The 22,479-nt window shown below is 31.6% G+C and overlaps 1 protein-coding gene across 3 annotated transcripts in view; it reads left to right on the top strand.

Moving 5' to 3' along the window:
- LOC111714152 (muscle calcium channel subunit alpha-1) overlaps positions 1-22,270 on the top strand; it is a 29,199-nt gene extending 6,929 nt beyond the window's left edge. For 2 of the 3 annotated variants that reach the window (XM_023489202.1, XM_023489201.1), the window contains exons 9-25: positions 553-644; positions 851-939; positions 2,075-2,221; positions 3,026-3,084; positions 4,336-4,431; positions 4,797-4,873; positions 5,771-5,901; positions 6,277-6,334; positions 7,570-7,648; positions 8,041-8,118; positions 8,658-8,740; positions 9,332-9,421; positions 10,285-10,359; positions 10,733-10,905; positions 17,075-17,154; positions 18,517-18,890; positions 21,779-22,270. In XM_023489202.1, the coding sequence (XP_023344970.1) occupies positions 553-644; positions 851-939; positions 2,075-2,221; positions 3,026-3,084; positions 4,336-4,431; positions 4,797-4,873; positions 5,771-5,901; positions 6,277-6,334; positions 7,570-7,648; positions 8,041-8,118; positions 8,658-8,740; positions 9,332-9,421; positions 10,285-10,359; positions 10,733-10,905; positions 17,075-17,154; positions 18,517-18,890; positions 21,779-21,914 (1,917 nt within the window). In that variant the 3' untranslated portion in view covers positions 21,915-22,270. Of the gene's footprint in view, positions 1-552; positions 645-850; positions 940-2,074; positions 2,222-3,025; positions 3,085-4,335; positions 4,432-4,796; positions 4,874-5,770; positions 5,902-6,276; positions 6,335-7,569; positions 7,649-8,040; positions 8,119-8,657; positions 8,741-9,331; positions 9,422-10,284; positions 10,360-10,732; positions 10,906-13,010; positions 13,052-17,074; positions 17,155-18,516; positions 18,891-21,778 lie in introns of all 3 variants that reach the window. The other variant, XM_023489203.1, reaches the window with a different exon arrangement.
- The last annotated feature ends 209 nt before the right edge of the window (positions 22,271-22,479 follow it).

Raw genomic sequence — 22,479 nt, 5'->3', positions numbered from 1 at the left:
AATTATATATGAATGTTTATAATTTTCAACAGTGTTTATTTACAATTTGAATTTCTTGCGCATTCATACCGCAGGAAAAATAATCATTTTCAGACCTCGAATAACGATGATACAGGGTGTCCCATTAAACATGGGAATTCAGTGACGAATTCGATATCGTCTTTTTAAATAATTCTTTGATTTAGTATAGTGATACCTACTAAGAAAGCTGTAATCTGTAAGAGTTTCGTCTGCTATGTTCACATTATGTTTGTTTATGTTTTGACTGAATACGGTTGTACTTAGTAAAACAAGAAAATTACAGCATACAAGCAGAGTAAACTTGTCCGTCTTCACTGTTCATCTTGCGAAGACATCATAGAGACATCTTTACAGTCTTTTACCTTTTTCATAAAATAAACTCTAGCAGACATACTAATATTATGGTTTTAGAAATCAGGTATTACAATGCTAATTCATAACAAAGACGATATCGAGTTCGTCACTGAATTTCCATGGTAATCTTGGCATAGATGATCACTTTAAACTAGAAATATAAATTTGTTCTGTTAGGTGTTTGGAAAGATTGCACTACAGGAGGGAACAGAAATTCATAGAAATAATAATTTTCAAACCTTCCCTCAGGCCCTTCTCGTTCTATTCAGGTAGTTTTAAAACTAATATTATATTTTTTTTAAATATTGCAAACTTAAGTTAATTGAAAGAGTTTTTAATTAAAATTTTTCGCGAAATTATGCGAAAAAGAATTCCGCGAAAAGCAATAATGAACAGACCGTCAGAGATTAAAAATTTGTGATTATTTTTTTTCATTTTTTTTCTGATTTCTAACAATCCATTTTGTTTGGTTCAGGTCTGCTACTGGTGAAGCTTGGCAAGAGATAATGTTAGATTGTATTCACAAACCTGAAGCACGCTGTGATCCTAAGTCCGATGACAAAGGTAAATATAAACCTAACTTATCTAAAGGGTTAAAGGGAGTGTTTGCAAAAAATGAAAGGGGGTTTAACGCCTTATACCCAGAGATTGAACACAAATAAATTCACCGAATTGCATTATTCACAAAAGTCAATTAAATTTAAAACAGTTTATTCTAATATTACAAGTTGTATACGTCGAATTTAATTCGGGGCATTCCTATGCAGTTTGCATAGCATAATTTTTTCATATAAATGATGTATTGGTACAGAATAATCAGACATTGAAAAAATCTACCAAGAATATTGGTTTAATAGTTTAAAAAATGTATTGATTATTAATGAACGCCAAGGGGATTAAGCAGCAAAGTAACTTATAAGATTTGACTGTATTTCCACCAGCCAAAACCAAACTTTCTCGTAAGTTTTCCTTGTATTAAACTGCATATAAACAAACGTTGAACTTCCTTGTAGAGAAAAAATCTTCCTCTAAAGATGTTTAACTGCCTTTTTCTGAATCAGATATACTTACGAGGAAGTTTGGGTTTTGTTAGTGGAAAAACAGTGAATAGAATTGCCTTTATTTCTACTCTAGGTAACCGCCAAACAAGTTCTCTGAAAAAAATTTTCAGAAATTAAGTCGTAAATTTTGGTACAAAAAAGTCCTAGAAATAAAGAATCTGGAAATAAAGTCCTACCTTTTTGATATTTTATTTCCTAGAACATTTCTCTGGTTCCAAATTTTAATTTGTTCCCAAAAAATAGTCCTCTTTTAGTGGAAAATGCATGGGAACAAAGGATGTTCACAACCATAAAAAGAGACTTGATGTTAAAAACACCCCTGGCTGTATTCAATATGCAGATGCATAAAAGAAAAGTCTTTTTTATGAAAACGTCTCAGACTTGACCACCGATAACTAAACTTTCGGTGCATTCTGAAGTAGTTTGCAGCACAATGACAAAATGTATAGTAGCGTTTAATGGAAAGTTTGACCTCAGTTTCATGACTTATGACTTTAATTCCTGTGATCTTATTTCCTGAGACTTTATTGGCAGCCCCCATATTATTATAGGCAACAAAATCCCAGAAATCTAATTTTTCCTAGGACTTCAGAAAACAAAATTTTCCAGTAACTTTCTTAAATAGATTCTATTTCTAGACCCTGATGGTCTGGGTTGTGGGACAGATGTTGCATACTTCTATTTCATTTCCTTCTTCGTTGTCTGCAGCTTCCTAATCCTCAATCTCTTCGTCGCGGTCATTATGGACAACTTCGACTACCTCACCAGGGACTGGTCCATTTTAGGTATGAAGAAATTCTTTACTATTTAGATTTTTTCTGCTTTTTAAAAATTCTAAATTTAAAATTTAAAAAATATTTAAAATTTAGGTGTAATTTTAATTCAGAAAGCTACCCTTTAAATATTTGTCTGAGATACAATTTGGTGAAAGTGTCCACATTTTTAATCTGAAAATGTTGTATATTCACACATAATTGAAATAAAATTTTTTTTTTCTTGTTGAGTTACGTTATAAAAGTAAAATGAATGCTGCTCAAATTTAGAAACCGGAATTGTCCAATATTTATGAACTTAATTCTGATATTTTGGAAAACATTGAAGTTGATTTAAAAGATTGAATTTCAAGCATGAGAGAAAATAAAAAGATTAGATTAACTAGGATTTTATTAATTATTAACTTCTGTAAAGGGAAGTAAAGGGAATTTAATTTTACTTGTTTCAGGGCCCATCATTTGTTTTATTTTACTTGTTTCAGGGCCCCATCATTTGTTTTATTTTACTTGTTTCAGGGCCCCATCATTTGTTTTATTTTACTTGTTTCAGTGCCCCATCATTTGTTTTATTTTACTTGTTTCAGGGCCCCATCATTTGTTTTATTTTACTTGTTTCAGGGCCCCATCATTTGTTTCATTTTACTTGTTTCAGGGCCCCATCATTTGTTTCATTTTACTTGTTTCAGGGCCCCATCATTTGTTTTATTTTACTTGTTTCAGGGCCCCATCATTTGTTTTATTTTACTTGTTTCAGGGCCCCATTTGTATTATTTTTCTTGTTTCAGGGCCCCATTTGTATTATTTTACTTGTTTCAGGGCCCCATCATTTGGACGAATTTGTCCGACTGTGGTCTGAGTATGATCCAGATGCGAAGGTACGTTATTTGATTCTATACAGTCGTCGTCGTAAATATCAATACAATGAAGACGACTTTCGATATAATATTTGATTTCTAACAAGCTTTAAATACAGGGTGTCCCACGAAACATGAAATTTGATAAATAGTTATTTTTAGGTAAACAAATCTTTTGCTTAATTTTATTTTACTTTGCAATCAATTTTAATATAACATGACTCCGTTATAATATTTTTATTGATCTTAGGTATCAAACAACTGAAAAATTAATGGAAAAAGACATCCTAAACTATTCATCAACTGTCATGTTTCGTGGGACACCCTGTAGCAGAAACACGTTAGCATTTAAACAAAGAGAAGTTGCCAATTAACAGCTTTTCCCTATTTACTTGTAAACTTGTAATTTGGAAAATTTATTGGATAGTAGGGAAGTGTGGATCAGATTGGGAAGGATTGGATGGTAGGTAAGAGTGAATTGAATTGAGAAGGATTGGATGGTTGGGAAGTGTGGATTAGATTGGGAAGGATTGGATGGTAGGGAAGGGTGGATGTGATTGGGAAAAATGAGATGTTAGGGAATGGTGGATCAGACTGGGAAGGATTGGATGGTAGGGAAGTGTAGATTAGATGGGGAAGGATTGGATGGTAGGGAAGTGTGGATTGGATGGTAGGGAAGTGTGGATTAGATGGGGAAGGATTGGATTGTAGTGAAGGGTTGATATGATTGACAGGATGCTAGAGAATGTTAGAACTAAATTAGAAGAATGAATATGCATAATCTGAAGATTGACAAGTTTTCTAGGAAATACGAAGAAACAATTGTTTTAATTTATTTGAGATTGATATTTAAAAAACTTTGCTAGGAAATAAAACAACGAAATATTTGTAAGGTACTTAACAAATTTATAAAAATTATATGACAAATAAAAAATGTTCAATCCCAATATTTTTGCAATCTGAAGTTTTAAGCCTTTATTATTCTTATAGCTTTGTTTATTTTATCTAACAAAATTCATAGTTTTAAATATCTATTGTCTTTGACATTGGGTTGCAAAAATATAGGGATTAAAAAATTAGAGTTTGTGACAAATACACAATTCTTTTGCTAATCTTTGCAATTTGATGTCATTGATTTTAGATATTAAAAAATCTACCAGATCAAATAGTTTCAGTTTAAGATATTATAAAGACCTTTTTCATAATTCTATTTCAGGAGTTTTCACAATAATGCTTCACAATGTCTGCAAGAGTTATTTATTCTTATTTTAGGGTCGAATAAAACATGTGGATGTGGTAACACTTCTACGGAAAATATCTCCACCCCTGGGCTTCGGCAAACTTTGCCCTCATAGAGTAGCATGCAAAGTAAGATTGTTTTTAATAACCAACGTCGAAAGATTTTTTTTATTAAATTTTTTCGTTCCAAAATTATTTAAAACTTAAAAATAAACTTAAACTGGAGATAAACATAGAAACGATAAGAGAATTAAAATAAAAATATGCTTTGTAGGAAATTTGGGAATTTTGGGAGTCATTAAAAAGTTATTGTTACGCTGACCAATGATATTCCAGAAAAGTTGGAAGGAGAAATATGTTGCCAAGAGGGATATAAATTTGTTATTTTTTATCCCGGGAAGCCAGTCCTAAATATACATCTAAATAAAAGAATTGCTGCTAAGATTGTGTTATGGCATAAAGCTATCAACGTTTTTTTCAAAAATATGTTTTAGAGACTGGTAGCCATGAATATGCCGTTGAAAGCAGACGGAACTGTGGAGTTTCGAGCAACCCTATTTGCTGTGATCAGGAAACTTTCAAAATGTTAAAGTCATATAACAGTAAAGATAGAACACTATAGAAGTCGTCTTTTTAAGTTTTAGGGTGTTTTCGTTCACAATAAACCTGAGGCAGAAGCGCAAAGGAGTTATAGAACAGGCTCTTTGTCTCTGTATTGTAATTCAACGCAGCATGCGCGGAATTCCTTTGGGCTTCTGCCTCAGGGTTATTGTGAAAAAAACACATAAATCTTGAAAAGACGATATGTAGTGTTCTCTCTGTAAAATTATTAATCTATGGTAAAAGTTTTATTTCTCTCGTGCGGCGTAGTTTTAAACTTTTGATAGGGTTTCTTTCCAACTTTGAGTGATGCATATTAAACCTCATAAAGATGCAGTTTGCTATACACTATACAGCTTTTCTCACATTTTCTTTAACTTTTAAGATTAAAGGGACTGTATGCGTAAACCTCATAAAGATGCAGTTTGCTATACACTAGACAGCTTTTCTCACCCTTTTCTTTAACTTTTAAGATTAAAGGGACTGTATGCGTAAAGTATGAATTAGAAATCAATGATTTTGTTTCTTTAAACTGTTTATTTCCGTTTCCGGTTTCTCTGCAAAAATGTCTTTATAAGAAGCAATGGAGAAACTCACGTAAATGAACACTTTTCGAATAAAAAACGACTGTATCTTCCACATTGTTGATAAGATTAAGGTTTCAAGAGTTTACCGTTGTAAATCGGATATGTATTTTTGCAAGAAGGGTCACTTGAAATTTAAAGATTAAAGTTCTTGAAAGTTTTATCTAAAATATGAACACAAAAAACAACATTTGAAAAGGGGAAATAATATTGAAAAAAAGAGTTTCGAAAACAGCGAAAAAAAATCAAATATTAAAGAAGATTCATTTTGAATGGTAATTTAGAACATCATTAAAAATCAAAATGGACGGACCAATCGATCAATGCAATCATGAACTGCGAGCTATAATGCGTAAGATTTGGAAACGAACCCCAGAGAAGATCCTTGATAGTGTGGTCCCTCCTCCTGGAGACGGTAAGATTATAAACTTGACTCAAACTTTTCTTATCCCTATATCTTTGAAACCTATATTTCAAACTATGAGTACTGCTATATGAGCTCAAACGTTTACAAAATCTGGGTGCTAAGGTTCAGTACAGGAAGTAAAACGGCAGCAGAGCCCAAAGTTTAAGACCCGGGTTTCGTAAACTTTTTCATTTGATTAGTCTTACTATTTTCTAATTGTTTCATTAATATTAACATACATGTAAAGACCCCCAAAAAGGAAACTTGAGAGTTGCATTCAAAGATATTCTCTTAAATTTCCGGCCCAGCCAAGATTTCAGTTCTATTTCTGTAAAGAATAAAATAGAATGAAGCGATTAACGATGAAAAATTGATCTTTTTCAGAAGATGAAGTGACCGTGGGAAAATTCTATGCGACATTTCTTATTCAAGATTATTTCAGGTTAAACATAAATACGAACAGAGCTGGGAACTTTTGAATGACCGATAACGGTATTAATGCTTGATCCACTCTTTTTCTTAATTTCGAGATTAAATAAAGCTTGTTCTCCCCTTATTTTTAAACTCCAGATTAATTAACCGATCGGGATTAAGAGTATTCCATTGAATTGTGGATATCCAGATTTTAATGTTTGATCTTTCCTTTTTTATTAATCTCAAGATTAATTTAATCTTTAGTTTGTATTCTAGAATTTGTATAAAATTAAACCAATCAGTGTCTAACAATCCGATTGCCTAGAGATTTTAAAGATTTTCATTGGTCGTAAGCCAGCAGGGATATCAAAAAGAGAGGATTAACAATAAAATCAAAAGTTTCCACGTAGTGGATATTTAGATAAGCGAATGGGATTAAGGGTATCCAATTCTAAAGTTTTCAGCTCAGTATTCATATATTTGTAAAATGTTTATATTATATATATACAAACATAGTTCTAATGTTTATTTATGTACAATGTACTCTCTCACATCATCTGATTCCCTCGAACGGTATACAGGGTTACCCACAAACGATGATACTGCAAAGACGAGCTAAATATTTTAAAACTTTTAGAATATAACGATCTTAAATATACGAACACAGACAGTATAAAAATATATATTCGGTATTGCCTTCTCTAATGTGTGTTATCTTTTGTGGGTAACCCTGTATATCATATTAATAAAAGTATATTACTTTCTACACTACAATATATATTCTTCTTGATCCAGTTAAGCATCTCAACGACAATATTAAATTTTCTTTTTTTCTGATATTTTTTTGCTGCAATGTTAAAGGGTTCGATTATTTATGATTTTAAAGGACTTTAAGAGTAATTTCAAATGACCCTCCATGCAAAGATGGCAATTCTCGATTCACAACGGTACCTTTATCCCTAATCCCGATCGGTTAATTAATCTGGAGATTAATAACAAGAGGAAAACAAGTGTTTTTTAATCTCGAGATTAAGAAAAAGAGTGGATCAAGCCTTAATCCCGATGTCCACCATTCAAAAGTTCCCAGCTCAGGTTTCATTTACATTTGCGGTTTCTCTACAACAAATACTTGCGCATTTATTGTGTCTAGAAAACAACGGAGAAACTATCATAATAAACATTTTTCGAGTAAAACAAACGACTGCATCTTCCATATTTTTTCCTTTTGATTTATCATGCGTTCTTATTGTCTGAATTGTTCAGGAGATTTAAAAAGAAGAAAGAGACAAGGTTAGCTGTTGAACGTCTGGAACTTGAGGAGGAAACCACCGTGTCTTTACAGGTCAATAATGGATTATCTCGTAGCTTTAACGCAAACTTAATATTTGCCTTATATGATTTGTTTTAGGGTTAGTCCCTCAACTTAGAGCTATTACAGTCCAATATGATGTGGGACACCCTGTATAAGAATATAATAAATGAAACCCTATAAAAGACGACATTCATAACTTTTAGAGTTATGAAACTGTTAACCCATGCTATTCCACCGTAAGCAGTTAAAATTTCTCGACATCTAATTATCTAACATCATTTAATCCCTAAATACATATTTGTGTTTTATGTCGTTTTAAAGCAAATTGTTTTGCTAGTAGCTTAAAATAAATTATAAAGTGAAATGGTCTGTGCACACTACACAATTAAATTTTCTGGTTTTTAGAATTGGTTTTTGTTTAGGCTGGTTTAAGAACCCTCCATGAATCTGGACCTGAGCTAAAGAGAACTATATCGGGAAACCTAGATGACCATGCTGAGGTCAGTACTTACTCACACTGCTGGTTAAAGATTCAGGAAGGATTTGAATCGGTGAATTGGAAAATTTGTGTTTGTGATAAAAACAGAGCTGAGATTTTTAAAGCTTAAACCCGAGTAAAACCCGGTCTTATCGTCTACTTAGACCCAAGTAAAGCGAAAGTCAAGACTTGGGTTTTGGATAACCTTGAGTTTAGTAAAAACCAACTGCCTTGAGTTTTTCGCTCTTTAAGGCTCGGGTCTTCAAAAGCTGATGATAGTAAATTTCGTAAAACTATTATATATGTACATTTAAAATCTCGGGAATTATTTGTAATGTCAAATTTGATCAAAGGTATGAAATAAACATACTATGAAGTTCGAATTTTCAAAATGTACACCTCCTTGTCACAGCTGATCTATCTGCTTCTGAGAGAAAGCTTTCTAAGCAGTCTCTCATTGGTCGAATTAGAACCAATCCTGACTTAGGTTCTATCTGAGCCCAACTCTGGGTTTTACTCAGGATTAAGCTTTTAAAATCTCATCTCTGAATTCTAATTTAGGTTGAGCTTGAACCCAATACCAGAAGGAATATTCCATTCTTTGGCAGCATGTTATCTAGTATGAAACGAAAAGCAAGCGTAAGGCAGGATATAGAATCAGAATTTCAGTGTTTATTTTAAAATTTCTTTTTTAAACTTTATTTTAAAACATCCTATTGGGTACAGAGCATATTAACAAATCTATTTTAATTCTTCTTGTCATCTATTTTTACTCCTTTCTTCTCCATGTTTTTCTTTTGATGACTCTCCCCTACCAGCAATTTGAAAAAAAAAGTTTTTTTTACGAAACCCTGCAGAGTTGCAGATATTCTTTACATAATTATTTCAATAATAAAAATTTTCTATTTGATTTGGCAGTATCTTTTGCATTGGAAAAACGTATAGATGTATGTGTTCTCAGTAACAACAATTTAAGAAATGTATTAGTAACATTTCGAGAATTATGAAATAAATTGCCCAGCCTTGCTAGGTTAATCATAGTTACTCCCACCGTTTACCCGCACTGTTCTTAAATCTGGATTTTCGCGGACGTATAATCTTAAAAATTCCATTTTTTAGCCTATGTCAAGTGTACCCATGGAATCCCTTAAAAAATTCAGCCAATTTGGTCCAGCCGTTTGGCCTACAAGCTTTTTTTACACAATCTAAAATTTCTGATTACTTATGTTTGATAGAAACAATACTAATGGCAATGGAAACAGTTTACCACATGCTAGAGTCTGTCCCAGCCATGATACTTTCAATACTTACCTCACACCTCAGGAGTAAGTATATTTTCTTCTATGCAATACTTACCTCAAACCACAGGAGTAAATTTTTTTTATTTTATCCAATACTTAGCTCATACCACAGAAGTAAGTATATTTTATTTTATTCAATACTTAGCTCATACCACAGGAGTAAGTATATTTTATTTTATTCAATACTTAGCTCAAAACACAGGAGTAAGTATATTTTATTTTATCCAATACTTAGCTCAGATCACAGGAGTAAGTATATTTTCTTTTATTCAATACTTAGCTCAGATCACAGGAGTAAGTATATTTTCTTTTATTCAATACTTAGCTCAGATCACAGGAGTAAGTATATTTTCTATTATTTAATACTTAGCTCATACTACAGAAGTAAGTATATTTTCTATTATTCAATACTTAGCTCATACCACAGAAGTAAGTATATTTCTATTATTCAATACGTATTTCAAAGAAAACACCAAAATTCTCACAGTTTTACAATTCCTTACCACAACTAAGATAATTTAAAGAGACAAGAATTTGAGATGCAAATCCTATTTCAAATTTGCATGTTTTATAAGTTTTCGCATAATTTCAATATGCAAAATTGTGACTCTCACCATAGATTTTAATCAAACAAGTTTTTAAAACAGTTAGTAAAATTGTTATAAAACAATTAGTAAAATTATTTTGTAAAATTGTTTTGTAAAACTGTTCTGTAAAATGGTTTTGAAAAATCGTTTTGAAAAATCGTTGTGGTTAAAATCTTAGATTAATGTAATATAAGCAAACTTATCGCGATTATAATTTTCCAATGTGATGAACAATTGACATACTTGTGGAGCTATCGGTCAGCTGATAGTTTTTATAAACTAAACTAAAGACATATTAAGGTCAGTCGACTGTACGTATACCAGGATGACACCCGTTAAGCTAGCAAACAATGGAAACTATGAAACTCAAAATAGGTAAATTATATAAAGTTTGTATGATTTTTCCAATGACTTTCTTTTTCTCAACATAAACATAAACACTGAAGAGTGATATTACATTTGTCCGTATGTTTTTTTACTAACAAAATTAAGGGTTATGATTCTAAAATATCTTTCAGTGCACCAACATTATTTTTAAAATAAACAAAAAAATATGCTGTTTATCTTAAGTTAAGTATTTGAAAATTATTTGCTTTTTAATGCTTTTTACTCAAAATATCATTGTAAGGACATTTTTTATTTTTTTTAAAGAATTTTCTATACTTTTAATTCTATATTTAAACCTTATTTTTCCTAAAGATAGAAGTGCAATTTTAATTTTGGTGAAATTAAACTAATTGTTCTCCAGCTGCTCCTCCTACTCTGGTCCTGCCACGCCCCCTGGGGATGGTGAGGAAGAGTATGGGAGTGTATTCCTTGACGTTGTATCCGGTACTGCGCATTGGTCCCCAGAGATACCACATCGCGCTCTTACTCCAGATAGAATAATGGGCACTATCTTCCTGGGACGTTTGACATTCTGTAAGCTCTAATCCCGGTCTTTAAAGGGACTGTAAGCGTAATTTTAAGTGTCCGTCCATGTAACAATTGGAATGCCTGATTTACAACAGTACCCTTGAAACCTTAATCTGATCAAAAGTGTGAAAGATACTGTCGGGTTTTCTGACTAGAACAGTGTTTCTCCGTCGCTTCTTAAAAACAAGAAATGCGCAAGTTACTTTCGCAGAGAAACCGCAAACAGTTTAAAGAAACAATAAAAAAATGATATCTAATTCATATTTGATCAGACATAGCGTTCAGGGTATCGTTGTAAATCGAACATTGCCATCTTTGCATGTGGGGTCATTGGAAATTACGCTTACAATTCCTTTAAACCAGCAAATTGTATTAAATATTTCTGTTGGAAACAACTTCTCCATATTGTTAAACAAAGTGTAACAAGAAGTTTTTTCTTTAGTTTTAAATATTAAAAATTAATTACAGAAATAAGTTTTGAATGGTTTGCTGGTTGATACAGCGCATATTCTAACACAAATTTAGAATATTCACTGTTCTCTTGATGTTTGATGTTAATCAGTGTATAGATTTAAAAGTATTGTAAACGTTTAATGTTAGATTCACAATGGAACCCATTAAACCTATTTCCGATCATCGTTAAAAAAGAACTCCTTATACGTTGTAAACTCCATGCATCACTATGGTTAGTAGGGTAATGAACGTAATGTTAAAAAATATCAAATCACATCCACATTTAAATCAAAATATGGGGGTTTTTTTTTTTTGGGGGGGTGGGGTTTAGGAAATTGGCAACTCTCAAATGCTTTCATTTCAAATTTAAAATCACCAAACAAAACATATGTTTAAAAAATTTGGGACAATTGTTACTGCTTTTTCTGAAAACTATCGTAGGGGAAAGATAGAAACATGCACCCGGGACTCAATATTCAGCAAAAAAACAAGGGAATTTTCCATTTTCATTGATATTCAGGCAAAGGATTAAAGGTTACGGTTGTGTTTCGGACATACCATGTCAAATGACGTCTACAGTACCTTTTGGGAGACACCTCTACTCCTTCATACCCCCCCACCCTCTATCCCCTACCCCCTACCCTTCTACCCTTTACCATCCAAAATATATTCTTCTATCCTGTTCTTTATTGTATTCCTTGTTTACTACTTGGAACGTAGATTATTAAAGGACTGTATAAGCGTATTTATGTGTCTCTCTATGTAAAGAGGGAAATGCCCGATTTACAACGGTACCCTTACAACGGAGTACGGAGATATGTGTGTGTAAATTTATTGAAATCCGCTTGTATTTAGCTGAAAATTCAAGTGTGAGTTACGTACAGTTTGAACTCAATACAGCGCACACTTGAATTTGGCTAAATAATTAATACAGAAGGGGTTCGATGCGTTAAAACACAAATATCTCTGTACTCCACGAAGACACAAAGGTTTTAAGGGTAACATTGTAAATTAGACATTACCCTCTTTGCATGTCCATCTACAGTATCGGTGCACATATAAAATACACATAGATGATGATAATGTTTTTAAATGTTCTTGACCTTCCACCTTCTATTTATCACAAGCACTCTTAGTATATACTAGGGCTTCCAATCGGAATTCCGTTGCGCGGAATTACGCGGAATTCTGTAGAATTACGTGGAATTAAAATCCACTTGGAAACCCTACTCTACACTCAACAAACCAAACTACTGTAAACAAAACATTTAGAGTCACACGGTTTTACTTTTCTTTTTTAAGCTATTAATTAATATGTTTTGACCTTTTTCAATGTTGGTGGCCAAGAAAATAGGTTGCATGCTTATATTTGCTTTAAGGTTTGTAAAATGGTGTAACATATATTTTAAAATATATGATTTTTTTAGCATATACTCCTCTCAAAACGTGTAAACAACATCATTTTAAACACGCACAAAGATCAGTTTTTTAATCAAGAAAATATTAAAATATATTTATTTGATACATACAGTTTAGAGATAGATGAATAAAAAAAAAATATTTAAAATTTAAAATTTTGTTACAAATTTAAGTGACTGATTGGAAAGAATAGAATTTTCTTTAAGGACAAGCTGAAAAAAAATATTAACTGATTGCAGGATGCCCCGGGTTTACCTTACACGCAACGATGTACAGTTTGGTAGGTTTAGAACTTTCTAGAAAAATGTTATAGATTTAGATCTATCTTGTTAATTGAATAGTTAGATAGGGTATAAAAGGTGTATTTAGAAGCCAAAAGTTTGTATTACGAAAGGTTTATTTGATTGAACAAAAAACTTAATCATTAAAGGCGGAACTTGTGTGTAAAGCATCTTTAATCTTGAACTCAATATTTAACGTGGGCATTTTAAAGTTTCAGGATCAATGCTTGATCTACTAATTAAAGTTTTCCGTAAGTTTTTATGGAGATCAATGTTTGATCCCAAGATTATTACACACAAGTACTAACTTAATTTGTTAATTTTTGTAATGTCAACCTGCATTGCATCTCTCAATAAATGCCAAAATTCCAATTCGTTAAAAAAGTTTAAAAAGGTTCATTTAAATTTTAATATTTAAAATTCTATTCAGATCTTTTTGATTCAGTAGAACAATAACTTGAATAGCATGAAAACAAAATTTCTGAATACAAACATTTTGTTTTTGAAGATTATTCTTTAATTAACATAACATGGCACTAGGATAATTAACATTAATAAACAATGGTAATTAACAAAAAGGAACAATGATAATAAACATAAGGGATCAATGGTAATTAACAAAAAGGAACAATGATAATTAACATAAAGGAAACATGGTAATTAGAATCAAGAAAAAATGGTAAGTACCATGAAGGGACAATGGTAATTAACATAAAGGTATAATAGTAATTAGCATAAAGGAACAATAGTAATTAACATAAAGGAACAATGGTGATTAGCATCAAGAAAAATTAGTAATTAACATAAAGGAACAATATTAATTAACATAAAAAACAATGGTAATTAACATAAGGAACATTGGTAATTAACATATTGGCACAATGCATGTAGGCCTTATGAGAATATTTTTCTGAAAAGGAAGTGAACACCTGTTTTCAAGTCAAATTTTACTATATTTATATCATTAGAGTTGACATTTAATTTTTAACACTATCAAATATCAAAGGTTGTAAAAGATATAAAATTAGGAAAGTTTTAGAGTTTGAAGATTTAATTTAGATATACTTGTTAATCATAGTGAGAAAATCATTTTTGCAATCAAGGAACTGTAAAGGAAAAATGAAAGGGGGTATAGGCTGAAACCTAAGTATCATAAGAGTTGATCGAGACCCACGAGAGTTCTATCTGATGTTCCTGTCTCGAGAAATTGATACAAAACTGTGTCAAATTTATACAAAATCGGTATATGCCAAATTTTGTATAAAAATAGTAGGATTAAACAGATCATATTCAGCAAATACGCAACCAATCTGAAAACGACAATATCTCAGAGGAGCCTAAGTAACTTAGGTTTGCTCCTACCAATGGCAGATCAGTATACTGGTCATGTGATAGAGACGGAGACACGTGACAACCATAATTCACTTCCATTGGTGGGAGGTCTGGTCACTTGATACAGACGTATAAATAATTATACTTATAATTATGTATTGTGTTTATCAATTAAATCTTTTAAAAATGAAAAATCATTAAATTCAAATAATAATAGGAGCAAATCTAAGTTACTTAGGCTCCTTTGGGATATCGTCGTTTTCAGATTGGTTGCGTATTTGCTGAATATGATCTGTTTAAACCTACTATTTTAAACAAAATTTGGTATTTACCGATTTTTGTATAAATCAAAATCGGTATATACTAAATTTTCAATCAACTCCTATGATACTTAGGTTTCAGCCTATACCTTCTTTCATTTTTCCTTTACAGTCCCTTTCAGCTAGAATATATTAGAATTTTTTTAGTTTTGCAATTATACCTTGATCTATTCGATCTTTGAGTTAGAATTTTGTTCTGCAATTTTTATTTATCAAAGACAATTATATATTGTTATTTTTTAGCTTTTGGATTAAACCTTTCTTCACATTTTCACTCAGTAAAAATATTGTCTAGCAGAGAATATGGACTGTAAAGTGTACATTTATAACTTATATTGGAGCTGTAATTAGAACATTAGATATACGTCATAAGAGTAAGGAATTGAGTTTTTGCCACAAGCTCAATTTTTCTAATCCTTACATATCTACACCCTGATGATTTGATCTATGCTTGAAACATCAAAGGTCTAAGAAATCTTAATATTTCAAACTTAGACTATTTGATCTATGAAGATATTATATTTTGAAATATCAAAGGTCCAAGACTTGAAAGGTTAAGGAATTAGATAATCAGAGTTTGTAACAAAACCTCTGTTCTTTTCTGAATTCATTGATTAGCAGTTGCGTTTTGTAATAGAAATATAATTTTAGCTTTATTTTCGAAGAACGAAGCAAGCAGATTATTTAAAAATAGACAAAATACAAAAAAAAAGATATGAGCTGACATGGCTCTTCCTGTTAAATTTTACACTGTCCTGATGGATGAAGTACAGATACAATTTGACTTAATTCGGTTTGAATAAAAATTAGATTCATTGGTATGAAATTATATGAACACATTAAAGACGACTTTTTTATTGTAAACAAGCTTTTCGAATTACAAGTTTACAAGTAATCAAAGAGAAGCTTTTTTAAATTGACAGCTTCTCGTGACTACTATGTTTATATGTTTTGTGTATCCATCCTGTTTACCAGATCGATATAAATCAAAATTTAAATCGTAAGTCATCTTCATAGTATTGATATAAGTGTATGTAATATACAGCCCAAAATCATTCTGATCAACCAGAACAGCACAACAATCATTCTTTTTGAATAAATAAATAGTAATCATGAAAACCAAATCGTTACAAAATTGTTTCTTAACCTTAAAACGACAGTAAGTGTTACAATAATTGGATTTAACATTTTTAATAATTTTTATTAACTACAGTCGCCGTCGTCGAATATTTTTGTACAATGAAGACGACTTTAGATTTCAACTTTTGGTTTATACAAAGTTATACACATAAACATGGAATCAAAGAGACAATATCAATTACCAGCTATTTTTTGTTTACTTGTCATTCAAAAAAAGCTTGTTAGAATCAAATTTAAACAGAAAACTCTTCTTCATTGTATTGATATAAACGCCCACCACCATAAATCAAAATTTGTACATGCATGCTTTATGTTTATACCTTGCATGACTTTAACGCTTACCTTTTCCTTTCCTCAATATCATGGTGTGTATGCAACCCTGTAATTTACTTCTTGTTCTTGTTGAAGTTAAAACTAATCTAATCAATTCAGTTTCTTTCTTGTCGTCTCAAAGACTAATATCATTAGCTAAGCAGATCCCAGCAATTTTATATTCATCATTCTTTTTAATTTTCTTCAGAATCATTTCGAAATCTTCCTTTTTTTAGCAAAAAGAAATGAATTACACAATGTTTAAGTATTGTTAAAACATCTAAGATTTGAAAACTGTAATATGTTATAGTTCGCATTTATTAAACTTCGCAATATCTATATCCTAAAAAAAGATACAGAAACAATCCTAAAACTATCGCTAAAGGTTTGTTTTTGGACCCTTTTGGGATCTTTTTCTGATCGTTTTTTGATATCACAAAATAGTCATAATACGGCACAGGGAAAAAAGCAAATATTTAAAATAAACGCTAAGATATGTTTTTACCCTGAAAGTAAATATTTGCAAACCGAACCAACTAAAGGAACATATATACAATGTACAGTATACACACTTTAAAGCAGGTCGACATGCCTTTTTACTTTTAAGGTTAATAAAAGATTAGAAAAAGTGTCTAAACATTTACCTTTCTTTAACTATTTCAAAATTACCCTGACAGAAGATATTTGCAAAGAACGACCTAAACACGATCCAAAAGCAATGCAAAAATGAACGTGCTGTAACGATCGTTTTGGATCGTTTTAAAATAGTTTTTGGATCGTTTTTACATTTAAAATTTTGTTTATGATAAAGATATTGAAAAGTTTAATAAAAAGCATACTTTAACATAATACAATTTTCAAATCTTGAAGTTTGTTGAATTTTTTCCAGAACGATTTACAAACCTAGTTTTATTTTAGCCCAGAATGGTAGCACAGCTAGAGGATCAAGATCTGTGCCAACAAGTCCGAGTGAAAATATTAAACGTTCAAATAGTCAGGTTAATTTTAATAATCACTCAGTTATTTTGAGAAAAGAATTGAGTCTTTGCTACAAACTCAAGTTTTCTAATCCGTATATCTTTGCAATCTAATGATTAAACCATTTGATATTTCAAACTTAGATCATTTGATCTAAAATATTTCATAGTTTGAAATATCTAAGGTCTATGACTTTTGAGTTTAAAGATAAAGGGATTAAAAAATCTAAGTTTTTGATAAAGACTCCAGTCCTAATACAAAGCACTATAAAAAAATGGTTAGGAGTTTATGAAAACTGATAATCTTTACTTGTAGATTTTTACTAGTCTAAAAATGTCGAATTACCAAAAGCATTCAAATTAATATGGCCATCTAAAAAAATTCTAAAATCCCGTAATTTCAAAACATTTTTGTTGTAAGTACGATTATTTGAAAGGAAGGATGAAACTCCGGAGCACTTTAATCCATCCTGCACCAGTTATTAAGCTAAATCCATCCTGCACCAGTTATTAAGCTAAATCCATCCTGCACCAGTTATTAAGTTTTCTTAAATCCATCCTGCACCAGTTATTAAGCTAAATCCATCCTGCACCAGTTATTAAGTTTTCTTTGTTATATCTTTAAAAAGATTTAAGCCTTTTTTATTTCAAAACTCATTTAGATTTTTGTTTCGTAAATCAAATTATAATGTATAAGCCATAAAAAAAATCGTCAACATAAATTAAGATGGGTATCAAATACGTCTTCCTAAAATCCCTCAAAAAATAAACAAATTTTAAGCAAAAAAAAGTTTTCTGAGCCTTAAATCAAACAATTTTCGAATATAAAAAAACGGCCAGATTGACGATATTCAGTGGGTTGAGTTATCAAAATAAGAGAATTTGCCATTTGCGATGAAATAGTTGCACCCTTACAGTTTGACCAAATAATTTAATTTCTAAGATTTATTATTTTCTTGCTGACAATTACGGTGAAGTTATATGCATAGTTTTTGTGAACGAACAAAACTTTTTCGTGAACGATGGTGTCATTAAGAAAATAAATTAACGATGGAAAATAGACTTGAATTGTTTAGATATGAAAAACTATCGCTTTTTCATATTTAAACGATTCAAACTAAACTATTTTTTGGAACTAAATTTAAAAAAAAAACAATAAATTTTTTGTCTGAACGAACGTTTTACTGAATGAACGAGTTGACTGAATAATCGTATTTGAGAAAACAAGCAATAATTTTGAGAGCGGACGAAATCTAATTTTTGAACGAATGAAGAAAAAAATTTAATTATAGATCGGTCACTAACAATGAACGAAGGAATTAAAAAAAACTGCAGAACGCGTCCATCTAGCTGCCAAGCATAAACTTATTATATAATTTCTAGTCAACTGAGGACTGGGAGCTGAGTAACCTGTTGGGATCTCCGGAAGAAGAAAATAATTTTGGTTCCACTTGCTCATCACCTTGTGAAATCAGGTGTCCACCAATCCACCATCTTCTACCTGAGATAAATGTTGCAGCGCATGGCTCCCCCTCTCCGGAACCAACAACTCCAACCTCAGTTTATGCTTCAGTGCCACCTTCTTTGTCAACCACACCGTCGTCTGTGAATCCAACAGGATTCAAGTTTCCGCCATCTTGCCCGTCCAACGGACAGTACCAGCCTAGTGTTCCCTATCTACCTGCCTCCTGCCTCTCCTCGCCGCAGGGCTCAAATCAAGGAATTTTGTCACCAACTATACAATACTCAAATTCACGGTAAGCTTTGAATAAAAAATAAACCTGAGGCAGACTGTCAAACATTTGTGTTAAATGCAGTTCATTCATCGATTGAACTCAATATTCAGCGCATGGGCAAACTTTAAAACTAAGGTTTAATCCCAATTAAAGCGGGGAAATTGATGGCACCATTGAGCTATTCGGCATGCAAGATTCAGCCGCCAACAAGAATAGTTGCCGACTCAGCGAACATAATCACAGATTTAAGACACTTAGAAGTGTTATCCTCTGGTTTAAAAACAATCCATGAAAAAAAAAGATTTATTATCGTTTGGCCCATTTACCATGTTCTAGGTACGTACAGTAAAATCCAGATATAAAAATACAAAGCAAGACAATTTTTTTGATGCAAAAATCTCAACAGCTTTCTATTTGGGCAGACCTATGATAAAGCATTACAGTTTTCATACATTTTAATAAATTTCAAGACGACATTTCATGGGCTGTATTCTTATATGTGGATTGGCTGTACTTTTCTAGCTGTAGAGCATTTTATTCGCATTCTGGGTTATTTCTTCTGAAGCTCCGCAAAGCAAAAAATAAATTGTTGAATGGATTTTATGAGAAGTTTGAATTTGTATAGGATGTCCAAGGACTTCTCAATTCTGCAGTTTTTGGATAAAATTGCCCTTTAACAATAAGTGTGTATTTAAGTGACCCTCCATGCAAAGATGACAATGCCCGATTCCCCTAAAAGGTTTGTCTGGTCAAGTATGAATTACATATTATAATGTTTATAATTTTGAAAAGAAATTATTTTCAATTGTGGTTTCTCTATACAAACTACTTCAGGAAATCCTATGGGAATTATCATTCCATAAATAATCTTAAATACATAAATAAGACAATATCTTCCACATTATTGATCAGATAAAGGTTTCAAGGGTACCGTTGTGAATCGGGCAGTACCATCTCCACATGAAGGATAACTTAAAGTTACACTTACAGTGCTCTTTTAAGACCGACTTGATCAAGCTTACCAATAATAATTATATGTTTGTGTACACCATTCCATCCAATCAGGGTTCAGCCATGTGTTTGGTGTCTATTCTGAACCAATAGAAATTGCTTGGCAGTAACATCTATCTTTCTATATAGCTCATTATCCAATTAGAGATAAATCCTTATATCGGCGCTATTACAATTAATGAAAATATTTACTTCTACTGAAACTTTGGTGCCACGGTCAACTTCAGTGCTAGAACGTTTAAAACGTTTGTAAATTATCTTAAAGCCATGATAAACTAATTCATCATTTTGATCAGCATATATCTTTATGGGTTTTTGAATGAGAGGCAATGATAAAAAATTTTTTCTTCTATTTTTAGACTGAAAAAGCCACAATCTTAACAATTATGGGCCGATTTTGGAGAAAATAGTTAAAACCCGACAGGAGCATTTACTAAGCGAATTACCAAATCTGTTTATCATGATTGTAAGATAATTTTTAACTCTATATCTAAAGCAGTCCATGGGAGAAGCTTACATCGACTTTTTGCATATATTTCTTTATGTGCATAGAGCTAAATAACAGACCAAGCCAATTTTTGCTCTTGCATTTATTTTTCTTGGATGTACACATTGGATTTAATTCTCAATGTGAATAAGTCAATATTTGGTCAAGGAAAACATAAAATAATCAGATTTTTTGTACAATTGAAAAATCTAAAAGACCTAATATTTGAGTAGTAATTGGGAATTCAACTTCAATTCAAGCTCTTCGCTCATATCATATATATTTATTTATTTATTTCGTACACAATTATAATGGTACAATTTAAAATCAACGAGAAATGAGATATATAACATGTAAAATATAGAATTAATATATAGTCGAAAGCAATAAAATAGAATAAAAAAATAAAAAACTTAGTTAGTTTTTACATATATCATCAATAATTACATCTATTTCATCATAGTTAAATCCTTCTAAAACATTTGGATTTGAACGGATTAATAGTAAATCTTTTAACAGTGGAATTCTCCACGCATTTTCAGCCGGATTCGCGTAAATCATGTTTGACTTTACTAGAGACTTGTTCAAGGACAGTTTATCTACATAGGTTTCATTTGCAATATTAGATAAATTCTTACATAATTTTGTTCTTTGGTCATTTTTGCATAAATCAAACAATAGTCGGATGCTGAGCTTGCGACTTTTACACATAGATTCGCAAAATGATACAAATCGGCTATGTTAGCTACAGCTGGTTAAACGGTTGGATCAAATTGGCTGACATTTTCCGATCATAGGAAATTTTAAAATTTCACCGGACACTTCAGCTAAGTCATGATTTAATACCAAGTGCGGGTAAACGACGGGAGTAACTATGAGTAATGATGTAAACCTGGTCAACGCCGGGTTCTCCTGCAGCATAGTACAGGGTGTCCCACGAAACATGACAGTATGCAAGAGGCCTTGAATGTCGTCTTGATTTTTGATATAATTTGCTGCGTTTATTTGTCAACCTAATTTTAGAAGTAAATTTCTAGAGATAATAATCACAAAATTCCCCTAGTCCTGCCATTTCCAAAATGTGGTCTGCATTTTTTGTGCTTTCAATATTGCCCGAGATATGAACAATTTCGTTTAGATTTCGACAATTTTGCTTTTATTTAACAAAATTGAAATCTGAACCAAACTCTTTATATTTCCGGTAATATTGAAAGCACAAAAAACGCAGACCACTTTTTGGAAATGCCAGGGCTAGGAGAATAATGTGATAATTGTTTCAAGAATCATACATGTTAAAGTAGATAGAAGACTAAATGTCACAATTAAATTCAAATATCAAAGACGACTTTCAAGTCGTCTTGCTATTGTCATGTTTCGTGGGACACCCTGTATATTTTATTTTCTATTTCAGTGAATGCGGAAGTACGCCACCAAACTCAGCGAGTTCCAACTACAGTCTTTCTCTGTTCTGCTCGAGTCCAACCAATCTAAAGCTCAACAACTCAAAACATAGTCTTAGTTCTGCACACAGTGTTACACCGTCATAAACAAACTGAATTTTTGTCATAAACTATCCAATCGGAACTGTGTGCAACTGTTCTCATATTGCGCGGAATTGTGTAGAAATAACAGGGCCCGCAATTGCGCGCTTGTAAAATCCATTTGCGCGTTGGAAACCCTACTGCAAACTAAAAATTTTCTTATCCCTTACTTTGCAATCTGATAGGTTTAATCTTTGATATTTCAAGCTTAGATTATTTGAGCTAACTGAATTCAAAGTTTGAAATATCAGAGCTCTACGACATCGTTTTGAGAAGATACAGGTAATAGAAAATCAGAATTTGTAGCAAAAACTCACAGTTAGCTTTTTAAAATTATTTTAAAAGAAAGGATCACATATTATCATTTTCTAAAGAAATTGAGTCTTTGCCACAAACACTAATTTTCTAACCCCTATAACTTTGCAACCCAATGTCGTAGACTCAGATATTACAAACTATAAATTATATCAACAGATAAAATAATCTAAATTTGAAATATGAAAAGTTTCCATCATCAGAGTGCATTGATGCAGGGATTTGAAAATTTTGTGGCAAAACTCAATGTCTGTTG

The sequence above is a fragment of the Eurytemora carolleeae genome, unplaced genomic scaffold, assembly GCF_000591075.1.
Source record: "Eurytemora carolleeae unplaced genomic scaffold, Eaff_2.0 scaffold1528, whole genome shotgun sequence".
Classification (NCBI taxonomy): domain Eukaryota; kingdom Metazoa; phylum Arthropoda; class Copepoda; order Calanoida; family Temoridae; genus Eurytemora; species Eurytemora carolleeae.
The sequence above is the reverse complement of the archived record's forward strand: the minus strand, read 5'-3'. Positions and strand labels throughout refer to the sequence as shown.